The sequence below is a fragment of the Doryrhamphus excisus genome, chromosome 14 (assembly GCF_030265055.1).
Source record: "Doryrhamphus excisus isolate RoL2022-K1 chromosome 14, RoL_Dexc_1.0, whole genome shotgun sequence".
In the NCBI taxonomy this organism is placed as follows: Eukaryota; Metazoa; Chordata; class Actinopteri; order Syngnathiformes; family Syngnathidae; genus Doryrhamphus; species Doryrhamphus excisus.
The window spans coordinates 15,586,911-15,601,285 of record NC_080479.1 but is presented as its reverse complement, the minus strand read 5'-3'; the positions used below and the strand labels follow the sequence as shown (position 1 = coordinate 15,601,285).

At 37.8% G+C, this 14,375-nt stretch overlaps 1 protein-coding gene across 2 annotated transcripts in view; it reads right to left on the bottom strand.

Annotated features, from left to right (window-relative positions):
- Window positions 1-14,375, bottom strand: part of ext1b (exostosin glycosyltransferase 1b) — a 162,292-nt gene that overhangs the window by 54,346 nt on the left and 93,571 nt on the right. For both annotated transcript variants that reach the window (XM_058047653.1, XM_058047654.1), the window contains exons 2-3: window positions 3,922-4,015; window positions 765-872 (exon numbers count right to left, since the gene is read on the bottom strand). In XM_058047653.1, coding sequence (XP_057903636.1) covers window positions 765-872; window positions 3,922-4,015 — 202 coding nt within the window. The remainder of the gene's footprint in view (window positions 1-764; window positions 873-3,921; window positions 4,016-14,375) is intronic.

Genomic DNA, 14,375 nt, shown 5'->3' with positions numbered 1-14,375 from the left:
GTTGAGTGTGTTAGTGTGTTGTGAGTGTTAAGTTACTGTGTGATGAGTTTAGTATATTTTTTGTAAGATGACATTGTGAGTCAGATTGTTATATTGAGTAAAGACCTCCTGTGATTCCCAGTGTGTCATGAATGCATCATTGATAGTCAGTTGTACCCTCCATGATGGTTCGACCTTGACGGACACCCCTATTTCTGACATTCTGTCAACCGATCCCTTTCCTAACAAACATTTAGTCCTGCATTGCATCGCCCTACATACCACGATCGGGATATGAATCATAATATAATTTCCAGACATAAAATGCAAACATAGCAAGAGGCTGGACAGATGGAGTTATGTTGAACGACTCAATGTCAAACAATATTATTCCGCACTAGATTCAAATTCAAGAGCTAATTGGCATATAATTACTTTTTTTCCCCCCTCCCGCTTATGAAGATTAAGCAGTTCCAGCACTTCAGTTCTACTTGATCACTCTTACATACTCTTATTTGCCCTCTGGTGTTACAAAAAAAAAAAAGAGCGACTGAGTGTTATTTTTAGCACTGCTTGAAATGAAGTTTGGTTGACAACCCCTCCAAGAAAACAATACTGTAATAAATTCAAAGAAAAAAGGAAGAAATAGTGCACGCTCAGCGCTTTTTGCAAGTCATATAGGAGGTTTCACTTCGGAAGGAAGGGAGCGCCCGCTGTTTGTCTCTCTGGTGCACTTTCCGGCTGATTTACTGACGACGACGGTTGGCTTTTGTGCCCGCCGTTACCTGCAGAAGGAGTCTCTCGTCACCGATGACTGCCGCCGTGTTCCAGTTGATGATCTCGGAGAAAGGCAGCTCCCAGCCGTTACTCAGCATCACCGGCACACATGCCGCCTGACGGAGACATAAAAGGTCAGACATGATAGTATTGCGAAAAAATGACACTATGCGGCAATTTTTGGGATATTGTTTCGTCCCTGCACGAGTAGAACATATTTATGTGTATGATATGATTTCTTGGGCCACACCGGGGACTACAGAACAAGCTTTAAAGACAACGTCAACACGCCGCCACCTTATAAATGCCATGTGTGGAGCAGGTTAACAAACAGTTTACAGATGCAGGTTTTGTTGCTGGGTCAATATGTAATCTCCAGAGGAATGAACGTGTCAGACAGCTGCTGTGTTGCTTCTAGAAACAACAAATAAAAGTAGTATTTTGCCCCATTTCCACTTCTTGTAGGTGTTAAAGGTCATTTGTCCCAATACTTTAGCCCATTTGATTGTATTTTCGTAGCATGCAAATTAAAGTCAGCGACTGCCAAGCTTTTAGACTCGGGTTATTCATCCACAGAGGGTTCAATATGAGGAAACGTAATTGAACCTTCAGTTAATATGAAAATATGACATTCATTCATTCATTCATTTTCTACCGCTTTTTCCTCACAAGGGTCGCAGGGGGGTGCTGGAGCCTATCCCAGCTGTCTTCGGGGCAGGGTACACCCTGGACTGGTGGCCAGCCAATCACAGGGCACATATAGACAAACAACCATTCACACTCACATTCATACCTATGGACAATTTGGAGTCGCTAATTAACCTAGCATGTTTTTGGAGGAAAGTGGAGTACCCGGAGAAAACCCACGCATGCACGGGGGGAACATGCAAACTCCACACAGAGATGGCCAAGGGTGGAATTGAACACTGTTCTCCTAGCTGTGAGGTCTGCACGCTAACCACTCGATCACCATGCCGCCCGAAAATATGACATAATGTAGCTAAATGAAAAATGAACAGTGCAGTGCTTAGCTGATACCGTTCCGACAAAAAAGGACACAGACACGGTGATATTTATCATTTAGCGTGCGTTATGTCAATAACTTACATATCAGTCAGCCCGAAAAAAGTTTTGTTTGTCACTTCCACTACAAGTCCGCCAGGATTTCTTATATATAAATGGAATATTTTCATAGTTAGAGTGTAGAAAACCTGTTTACAATCTTCTAAATAAGGTTTTCAAACATTATTAGAGCCTTCTAGGCATGAACTAACATCCCTATAGTCACTTTTACACTTGTATTACCGAATAGAGTAGACAAAATATGAAAAAATAAGATAGACTCACACAAAAGTTCCTTTTGTTGTGGTGGCTACTGTCTCAATGTAACATTACTGACACCTAGTGACCAGTGTGGAATACTACATATCATAACATCCTTTGAACGAGTCTTCTGAATGCCTTACATTTTATTAAATTTAGCCATTTTTGATGCTTGAAAATGTTTCATTTAGGGGAAAATTTAGCAAAATTTAAAACATGATTACTTTGTAATAATAGTAGGCCGTATCCGACTATAAAGGAACGCCTTGGTGTGGGAGGAGATGGCCAAAAATCGGGAAGTCTGGGCAGATTTTCCGTTTTCATGATCGTGGAACCGACTGACTAGCTAACAAATATGAGTTTTTTTTAATGAAGAAACACCCCCGAAAAAATGGAGATAACAAATCCACAAACCCATTGACTGCTTTCAGTTCATAGCGTCTCAAAATCGATTTGAAAAGAGAACGTTTAGTTGTGGGAAAGTAATTTGCAACAATAAAAAAACATAAATAAAAAACAAAACAAAGATGTGATGAGGCTGAATGTGACCTTTAGCAACAGCGTGGAGGGGGAAAAAAAAAGGTGAGCTGAGGGGAACAGCTGGTGTGAATGCGTGAATACTCATGGTAGGACGTTGATGTAATGACGGCCCTGTCACTCTTGGGTCATAAAGGTGTCAGCTGGATCACAACTGGCCCTCGGGCTCTGTGGTGCGCGCCGTCTCCTCCGCACACTTTGTTATGACCTTTGTTATGAATTGCTTTGCCATTCTAAGGCAGCCTGTGAATCCTCTTCCGGTGATTTGCTTTAAAAGGTGAGTCAAATTGTGAATGTGTAGTCTCAATAGTTGGAACTGTGGAACTGTGAACTGATTATGGGATGCAATCAATTGTAATCTGATGCATGTTCAAATGAAAAAAAAACAAAAAACATTACCATTACAATGTACAGTGGTATGAAAACCTACAAATGTTTTGGTGGTTTTAGTTAAAGCAGACACATCTGGGTGATTTTGACAAAGATCATTTTGATTTGATGGTGATTTTATGCAGAAATGTGAGAAATTCCAAAAGGTTCAGATACTTTTTTATACCACTGTAGAATTCAGAAATAATAAATATATACGTATTAAAACCTACAAATGTTTGGGTGGTTTTAGTTAAAGCAGACACTGTTTTTTCATATGTGTGATTTTGACAAAGATCAGATCACATTTGATGGTGATTTTATGCAGAAATGTGAGAAATTCCAAAAGGTTCAGATACTTTTTCATACCACTGTAGATGAGAACTCAGAAATAATAAATACATCCCTATTAAAACCTACAAATGTTTGGGTGGTTTTAGTTAAAGCAGACACTGTTTTTTCCATCTGTGTGATTTTGACAAAGATCATTTTGATTTGATGGTGATTTTATGCAGAAATGTGAGAAATTCCAAAAGGTTCAGATACTCTTTTATACCACTGTAGAACTCAGAAATAATAAATACATCCATATTAAAACCTACAAATGTTTGGGTGGTTTTAGTTTAAAGCAGACAGTTTTTTTTTAATCTGTGTGATTTTGACAAACATCAGATCACATTTGATGGTGATTTTATGCAGAAATGTGAGAAATTCCAAAAGGTTCAGATACTTTTTCATACCACTGTAGATAAGAACTCAGAAATAATAAATAAATCCGTATTAAGGCGATATATAAGGGTCCATCTTTGAAATTTTCTTCTGTGTTAATAGAAGTAAATGGTCGACAATGATGCTTATGGGCATAAATTGACAGCATACATTTGACTGTGTGTAATGTGTGTGAGTCCATGTGAGACGGTGTGAAACTATACATACCTGCAGGGCCTCGAGGAAGCGAAAGGAGCCCAGCCGTCTGCCTCGGGGCACCAAACAGAAGGTGGAGTTATGGAGCATCTCTTTGTAGTCATACCTGCAGAGACACAATACACAGGAGTGAAGTGAGGTCATGTATCGAAATGTTCACGTTTACTTTTTCAAAAGCACAGAAACACACACACTCAACATGCATCCAGCTTGCTCTCCAGATGAGACAAAAAAATCCATTGTGGATTGCATTACACGTATTTTGACAGGCGCGCTCTATACATAAAAACAAAGAAACATTGTACGAGAGATAAAAAAAAAAAAACGGATTTATCCAATAATAAGTCTTCAATGCCAATGGTGAAAGAGTCATTACTCCCATGATACTGATGATTTCTGTGTGGAAAGATTGGTCTAAAGGCACTCAGGAGCACAGTGCACTCTCGACGAAGTAAGTGGAGGGTCAGTGTATATATATATATATATATATCAGTATAACAACATAACAGTCTGACTCACGGTGTCATCTTTCAAAGTGTTCTCACTTTACTAAATTCAACCCGCAGCGACTTAAGACTGAAAAGCTGTATATACAAATATACAAACATGTCCCAGTATAAAATACTGTCCTCTGGTGGACAGAAGCAGCATTGCAGTCCCATTTATTCATTCATTCATTTTCTACCGCTTATCCTCACGAGGGTCGTGGGAGTGCTGGAGCCTATCCCAGCTGTCTTCGGGCGAGAGGCGGGGTACACCCTGGACTGGTGGCCAGCCAATCACAGGGCACATATAGACAAACAACCATTCACACTCACATTCATACCTATGGACAATTTGGAGTCACCAATTAACCTAGCATGTTTTTGGAATGTGGGAAGTTAACCGGAGTACCCGGAGAAAACCCACAATGTCTGAGGGGGGAATCGAACCCAGTTCTACTAGCTGTGTGGCCAGCGTGCTAAACACTTGTCCACCGTGCAGCCCAATACATGTACCAATATCAGTTTAAATAATAAATAAACAATAATAATGAAAAAACTGTCTTCCCATAATGCATTTCATCTGAGCAAAGCAGTTCATCGGAGGGCATAGATTCATTCATACCTATGGACAATTTGGAGTCGCTAATTAACCTAGCATGTTTTTGGACTGTGGGAGGAAACCGGAATACCCGGAGAAAACCCACACATGCACGGGGAGAACATGCAAACTCCACACAGAGATAGCCGAGGGTGGAATCGAACTTGGGTCTCCTAGCTGTGAGGTCTAACCACTCGACCGCCGTGCAGCCGGAGCACATTATTATGTTTTCATATAAAGCTCATGTTTCTATATTTCTAAGGTATAACATTTGAGTGTTAGTTGCTGTGTGATGAGTTTAGTGTTTGTAAGATCCAACGGGTTGACAAGCTCATCAGTTTATTCCTATAGCTCATGATTAGCTCCTGTAAAAATAAAGTCCCTGCCACAATATACCACCCAAATCTCTCTCTCGGAAATGATTAATTCTGTACAAAAAAGTGGAAAAATGCTGACCACAATCAATGACAGTTGTGAGCACCATCAAGGAAAAATATCTGCTTCTACAAAACAGACAGGAAAACCAAAGCGGCTGAGAAGATCCCACATTTATCCACCTTTACCTTTTCCACAGAACCAAGCGAAGAAGGAATTATTGTCAATCTCGGTCACAGGCAGCAAAACATGACCCAGATTGAAGATAAGTAGAATCCATAAATTCCCAGTTCAATAAAGCTCTCCACCACCACCACCACCACCACCAACCTGCTCAAGTCACGTGACTCCTGCTCAACTCCGCTATTCTTCCAGCCGGGAAAGAACTTCTTCCCCCCGTCTGCTGCTCTCTCCACTCAGGTGTGTCTTATTGCTCACTAAACAGGGTGATCAGCCCTGCCAGGGGTAATGAGCTGAGAGTGACACCTGCTTCCACCACACAGCTGGCTCAGTGTGTGTGTGTGTGTGTGTGGCAGAAGTAAAAAAACCCTGATATTTTTGTGTATCTGCGCATATGGTCATAATGATAAGCAATAGTATTGCAGTTTTAATACACATAGTAGTCCCTGCAAGTATTATTGATGGATACCGTTCATGTTGTTTTGGCACTAGTGCTTCAAACAGCTAAAATAATACATAAGGCTAAAAATAACTGATTATGTGATGCATTCAATTGCAATCTGATGCATGTTAAAAATGAAATAAAATTACCATTACCATAATGTTGATCTTGTACAAGCTTTCCTTTTGTCCCCTAGCTCAGTGCTTTGCAATTATCCTTTACGTTTGTTAGCTTCATCAGTGTATTTTTTTCTTTTCAAAATGGTATATGACTTTTTAATATTTGCTTTTTTGGAGAAAAAATTGCAACAAGTTTTACTTGTTAACCATTAAAGTCAGAAAGGAGTTTTTTCCTCTTTCCGAATGACTTTTTCCAAAAACAATGGTATACATGGAAAGGAATATTCCAATATCTTGTCTACATGCGCCGCTATAATCAAACAGAGTTACTATGGTACCCATTATGTCATTGTATGGTCATATCACCTCGTACTTCGGTACGTGACAAAGATTAAAATAAAAATAAAAATAAAAATAAAACTTAAAACCCTGCTACGGTACATATTTATTCATGTTATTATTTTGCTGTTTTATAAAAAAAACAAACTTAAATTATATCGGGAAAGTAGGAAGTGAACAAATGTAACAGTTACTGATTGTAAAATTAAAATTAAAATTAAAATTAAAATTAAAATTAAAATTAAAATTAAAATTAAAATTAAAATTAAAATTAAAATTAAAATTAAAATTAAAATTAAAATTAAAATTAAAATTAAAATTAAAATTAAAATTAAAAGATATTGGGATGAAAATTAAAATATATATTAAAATTAAAATTAAAATATATATTAAAATTAAAATATTTAAAAAAACAAACTTAAATTATATTAGGAAAGCAGGAAGTGAACAAATGTAACAGTTACTGATTGTAAAAGTACCAGATGGAGGGGTAGGATTTAATAAGCTTTGCTTCTTCCTACTCCTTTTGGACATGTGGAACTGTGAACTGATTATGGGATGCATTCAATTGTAATCTGATGCATGTACAAAAAATAAATATTTAATGCAAATTAAATAATAAATAATCAATAATAAATAATATTAATCAACGAAGACAACTTTCAGTTTGAGCGGGTACAAGATACCTCAATCGGATTGGGGAAAGAAATATTCCACAATATGCCTGATGTTAGTACCTAACCCCTGATGTTAGTAAGGCCTGATGATGCAAAAAAATTCCGACTTTCTTTCCTGCTGCAGCCACTTTAACTTGCAGACTTCATGTTTGTCTTCACTTTATAAAAATGAGGCAGTTTTTATAAAAAAAAAAAAAAAAAAAAAAGTTAATGTCGAGCTCGACACCAGCTCATCACAGATGTCTTGATAGGTCATCAGCTCCAGGCGCAGCCCGCCCACCGAGTACAGGGATACATCGATCAACCTTCCATCTGTCTCACAACTTTTTGCCCGCTGCTCTGCTAAGAACTGCTTGGAGTTTGACTATATCTTGGCAAAAGAGTGCTCTTTTGATTAAAATGGTGTGCAAAGTAAGTGTGCCTCTGGAAGCCAGCCAGTCCAAAAAGCACTTTCCTTAGGGAGGTCATAAATGGCTAATTACAATATAAAATAACCCAAGAGATGAATAAATGGATCATATGAATGGATTTGTATAGGTGGAACTCAATGACAGATTTTTTTCATTCATTAATTTTCTACCACTTATCCTCACGAGGGTCGCGGGGGATGCTGGAGCCTATCCCAGCTGTCTTCGGGCGAGAGGCGGGGTACACCCTGGACTGGTGGCCAGCCAATCACAGTGCACATATAGACAAACAACCATTCACACTCACATTCATACCTATGGACAATTTGGAGTCGCTAATTAACCTAGCATGTTTTTGGAATGTGGGAGGAAACCGGAGTACCCGGAGAAAACCCACGCATGCACGGGGAGAACATGCAAACTCCACACAGACATGACCGAGGGTGGAACTGAACTCGGGTCTCCTAGCTGTGAGGTCTGCATGCTAACCACTCAACTACCATGCAGCCTTTTATGAAAATTATGACTTAATATTTTTATGATATTCTCCTAGCATTGTTTTCCGCAACCTAACATTCCAAAAATGAAAATGTTGACTTCAAAAGACTTGACTTAACTTTAATATTTCAACTTTATTCTACTAAAAGGACTATTTTATTGGATTTCTTCTTTTAATATTTAGTTTTTGTTGTAAAATTACAAGTCTCACAGGGATAAATTCCTCACACAGCAAGTTAATACTCCAAAGGTGTATATACAAATATATGAACATGTCCCGATATGACTCCAAAATAAAAAAAATATTCATTTATTTTCTACCGCTTATCCTTACGAGGGTCGCGGGGGGTGCTGGAGCCTATTCCAGCTGTCTTCAGGCTATGGTGGCCAGCCAATCACAGGGCAAACAACCATTCACACTCACATTCATACCTATGGACAATTTGGAGTCGCTAATTAACCTAGCATGTTTTTGGAATGTGGGAGGAAACCGGAATACCCGGAGAAAATCCAGGAAGCCCGAGGGGGGGGAATCGAACCCAGGTCTACTAGCTGTGCGGCCTGTGGGAGGAAACCGGAGTACCCGGAGAAAACAACATGAGAACATGCAAACTCCACACAGAGATGGCCGAGGGTGGAATTGAACTCCAGTCTCCTCGCTGTTAGGCCTGCATGCTAACCACTCGACCACCGTGCAGCCCGCTAAATGGATCATATGAATGGATTTGTACAGGTGGAACTCAATGACATATTTTCCAGATGTAATATCAAAATAATAAAAAAACGTCTTTTTGATAACAAGCCAAAGGGGTTGTTTACATGAACGATAGAATCTTCCATCATAATTGACATAAAAGTGAGGGTCATAAGGCTAACAAACACAATCTACACGTGCTAGCATGGGGTAGTCAGTACAGCAACGCACAGCTGTGTTACTGCAGATGCCACCCGCTGTTCACACATGCTGTAGGTACACACATATTGCCACACATACACAATGATGGCTGATGAAATACTGCCTTGCCCCCCCCAATCCCCCCCCACCCCCCGTAGCTCTAATGAAGTACGAGAACATGACAGCCCGTGATAACAACCGTCCCTCATTTACACCTTCATGCACCGCACACAGGACGTTGCACTCGACAGTCTCGGAAACACACACGTTGCCGGAAAAAGCAGCAGCTATACAAGTTCACACTGACATGATAGAACCTGTCAAGGAAGACGAAGACACCATCTAGCACCCCCCCCCCCCTTAAAAAAAAAACACCATCAAATTAATGATTTAACAGAATCCACCAGCTGAATATGTCCATCTTCCATGTCCGCACAAACACGGATATTTCACCTTTTTCAAGCATAAACACGTCTACTGGGATTACATGTACTTCTCTATATTCTACATCACGAGGGGTGTGTATTGGCAAGAATGTCGATATTGATATCATACTTTTTAATATCAAAGTATTGCGGTATATCGCCGAAACGATATTTTCTTACACCCCTATTGCTCACTATTGTTTTTCATTCATTCATTTTCTACCACTTTTCCTCACAAGGGTGCTGGAGCCTATCCCAGCTGTCTGGACCGGTGGCCAGCCAATCACAGGGCACGTATAGACAAACAACCATTCACACTCACATTCATACCTATGGACAATTTGGAGTCGGCAATTAACCTAGCATGTTTTTGGAATGTGGGAGGAAACCGGAGTACCCGGAGAAAACCCACGCATGCATGGGGAGAACATGCAAACTCCACACAGAGATGGCTGAGGGTGGAATTGAACTTGGGTCTCCTAGCTGTGAGGCCTGTGTGCTAACCACTCATCCGCCGTGCCGCCTTTTACCATAATTATGACTTAATATTTTTATGATATTTTCGTAGCATTGTTTTCCGCAACCTAACATTCCAAAAATGAAAATGTTGACTTCAAGACTTGACTTTAATATTTCAACTTTATTCTACTAAAATGACTATTTTATTGGATTTTTTTTTTTTAATATTTAGCTTTTGTTGTAAAATTACAAGTCTCACAGGGATATGCTGGAGCCTATCCCAGCTGTCTTCGGTCGAGAGGCGGGGTACACCCTGGACTGGTGGCCAGCCAATCACAGGGCACATATAGACAAACAACCATTCACACTCACATTCATACCTATGGACAATTTGGAGTCGCTAATTAACCTAGCATGTTTTTGGAATGTGGGAGGAAACCGGAGTACCCGGACTGGAAAACCCACGCATGCACAAGGAGAACATGCAAACTCCACACAGAGATGGCCGAGGGTGGAATTGAACTCGGGTCTCCCCTAAATAAAACATTTTCAAGCTCACATGTTTCTATATTTCCGAGGTATAAACGTTTGAGTGTTAGTTGCTGTGTGATGAGTTTAGTGTTTGTAATATGCATGCCGCCCGTCAGTAATGTTACTGTGATGTTAAGTCAGACACACAAGCACCAGACTCGATAACAGGGATAACAGGCTTATTGTCGATTTGAACACCAAATTCAACGTCTCTTCCTCTCCAAAACATTTACAATAAAACATGAGGACGAGTCTTATTTATGACTCAAATGGCTTATCTCCTCTTATTATGTTTACTATATTGGGTATTACGAGTGAAAAGATGACTATAGGGCTGTTATATCATGTCTAGAGGGCTCTAATAATGATCTATGCTCTAATAATGAAAATATTCAGATCCCAGGAAACATTTTTTTTTTTCCACACGCATATGCTGAAGCCATTTTTTTTTTTTTTTAACGGATGCACAGGTGAGGCAGCAGGTGGAAGACTCAAATAGGAAGACACCCTGCTGTGTAAATCCACCTTGGCTTTACCTTCTTCCTCTTCTTCCTGCCTCCTGCTGCTCCTTTCCTCTCTCCTCTTCCTTACCTTGAACATCCCGTTGATTTGGGCTTCAAATAAGACGTTGGCCTCGTTTTGCTTACGCGTGTTGTTTGGCTCGCTTTTCGGGTGCTGCGTGACAACAGTTCTCACAGTGTTTGTTCTTCAAGTCCTTGTACTAAAAGAACCTGAAGGCTTTAAGTGTTACATTTTTGGGCTTTGATTGTTTTTTTACTGATCTTATCTTTATTTTAAGTGTATTATTATGTTTTTTTTAAATTGGCCTTTGAGGCTGTTTTGTGATTAAAAAAAAAATAGGTTGCAGGTTATAACAATTTATAATATTAGAAAAATAAAGTAAAATATTACAGGACTAAAGAGAAAAGGTCATAATTTTACAAGCATTTTATTATGAGGAAAAAATATTTGAATAATATAGTAACAATATTAGGTTAAGGAAAAACTAATTATGGGAATAAAGTACAAATATTATAACAATAGAGTCATAATATTACAGAAAGAACTCTCCTGCTTTCACATTATTATTATTATTATTTATTATTTCAGGTTGCTGTGTTTGCTTCTATTCTGAAAGGTGGTGCTTATCATCTGCTACATGCATGAAGACCAATCACGTTTATTAATTACATAATTTCTACAAACAATACAGTATTTTTGTTATGAAATACGGTGGTTATAATTAAGAACAGGTGAGGAGCGATCGCATTAATTAAATGACACGCCTTGTTACAGAGTTCAAGTACACAATTGCAAGGTACAAAAAATTAAAATTAAAATTAAAATTAAAATTAAAATTAAAATTAAAATTAAAATTAAAATTAAAATTAAAATTAAAATTAAAATTAAAATTAAAATTAAAATTAAAATTAAAATTAAAATTAAAATCTTAAATTAGATAAGGAAAGCGGGAAGTGAACAAATAAATAAAAATAAAAATAGTAGTAAAAATAAATTAAAAAAATGAAAAAACATTTTTTATAAATAAAAAAAATGAAACAAAAACAAAAAAACAAAATAAAAAAAACTATTTAAACTATATTAGGAAAACAGGAAGTGAACAAATGTAACAGTTACTGATTGTAAAAGTACCAGATGGAGGGGTAGGATTTAATAAGCTTTGCTTCTTCCGACTCCTTTTGGACATGTGGAACTGTGAACTGATTATGTGATGCATTCAATTGTAATCTGATGCATGTTCAAATGAAATTAAACCATTACCATTACTATTACTTTACAGGAAATGGGGACACTCTTACTGCAGCATGATTAAGCTATGATTCAGTGAAAAAGAACACTTATAACAACATTACTTCGCCCTGCCTAATGGAATAATCAGAGTGCTTGTTGAGAACATGACCTCAAAGTATCCATAAAACTGAATCTGTATTTCAAACAGAATAATGTCGACATCCAATAAGACAAACTCTCCCCTTACGTTTTACCTAAAAGCTCATTCAACCTCCACATCTGTTCTAGTCCCATGAGAACACACAACAATATGCTTCAACTTTGATTGTGAGTATGAGGCTTGTTTTTAATTACTGCTTGTTGGTCTGGTCAGGAGTTATGTGCGAGGCAGATGTGCACATCTGTGGGAACATGACATCCGTAATTATTAAAAACCTTTGGAATCCCTTTTTTTCTTTCCAACAGCACACGGATCATCACAAAGGATGAAGTATAATAGTTTAAGTCATATAAAACCTCATATAGTACAGAATATGGCCACAATTGTAAAGAAAACAAGTGGTCTCCAGGAGGGCGTGATCTCTTAATATGCAGCAAATTGGATTTTTCCTCTTTGCTCACTGGGTGCCACATCAGTTGGTGAAGCTTCGTGTTCAAGCAACAGGAGGTAATTAAGCATCTGCTGCCTGGCACCAGAAGCTGCCCGACAAACATCTGAATGTGGACGACTCTGTATTGCAGTGTTTTTTTTTTTTTTAAAGAACTGGGGTGTGAAGATGATTCAAAGACCATTCGAACTGTGTTTAGGTCTTAAGTGATCTGTGTTGAAGGTTGTTACACTTCTCCTCTCAGGCGACCCTTGACCTCTCGAACAATCGCAGCAGAGTAGTCATGGTCACGGAGGAGAGGAGGATGCAGAATACGAGCATGTCGGCCAAGAGGGGAAGAATGCAGATTTACTTGAATTTTACATTTTGCCACATTTTCCACACTACAGTATGTAATGGTAATGGTTTTATTTCATTTGAACATGCATCAGATTACAATTGAATGCATCCCATAATCAGTTCACAGTTCCACATGTCCAAAAGGAGTAGGAAGAAGCAAAGCTTATTAAATCCTACCCCTCCATCTGGTACTTTCACAATCAGTAACTGTTACATTTGTTCACTTCCTGCTTTCCTAATATAGTTAGTTTTTTTATTTCAATTTTTATCCTAATATAATTTAAGTTTTTAAAATTTAATATAATTTAAGTTTTTAAAATTTAATATAATTTAAGTTTTTAAAATTAAAATCTAATATAATTTTTATAAGTTTTATTCAAAAAATAATAATTTTAATTTTCATCCCAATTAATTTTAATTTTAATTTTAATTTTAATTTTAATTTTAATTTTAATTTTAATTTTAATTTTAATTTTAATTTTAATTTTAATTTTAATTTTAATTTTAATTTTAATCCCAATATATATTTTAATTTTAATCTCAATATATTTTAATTTTAATTTCACAATCAGTAACTGTTACATTTGTTCACTTCCTACTTTCCTGATATAATTTAAGTTTGTTCTTTTTAATAAAACAGGAAAATAATAACATGAATAAATATGTACCGCAGCAGGGTTTTCAACCCGTGCGCCGAACGCACTTATTTAACCTGGGCGTAATCTATCGTGGTCTGATCGACCAATCACAATGAATCAGAAGTCTGAGCCAGGCCTATTGCTAATAGTGTATATGGGACAGGGGCCAGCACTTCTGATTCTGAAGGCCCTGGGCATATTACATCGATGTGGCAAACACATAAAAGCTGAAATATGACTGGACAAATAAACAAAACAAAAGAAAAAATCGAACATACACATCCACTACTGCAGCCAAGACTCAAGTTATGAGGATAATAGACTTGGGAATAAACTGACCAGCAAATTACATTCTTTTTTTTCCATAAGGGTTTTATTCCTAAGACGCTTTAAAAGGCTTTAGTTTAACTTCAGGGGACATTTGACCAAACATTCCAAACTTGGAACATTTTTGTTCCCCCTCTCCTCTCTTACTCCTCCCACACACTTTTTCCATAACCTGCTTTTTCCCGCTTCAGCTACGTGTCTTGGAAAAATTTCCCTCTCAATATGAAATCTTGTTACATTAATCAAATTTATTGTACAGGTACACACACGCTTACTGGAAAGTCCCAGGCAGTCCAAGTCTTTCAAAGACGACACAGTAATTGAGAGTGGGGTAGAAAGTAAAGGCTGCAGGCGGTGGCTGTCAGCCATGTA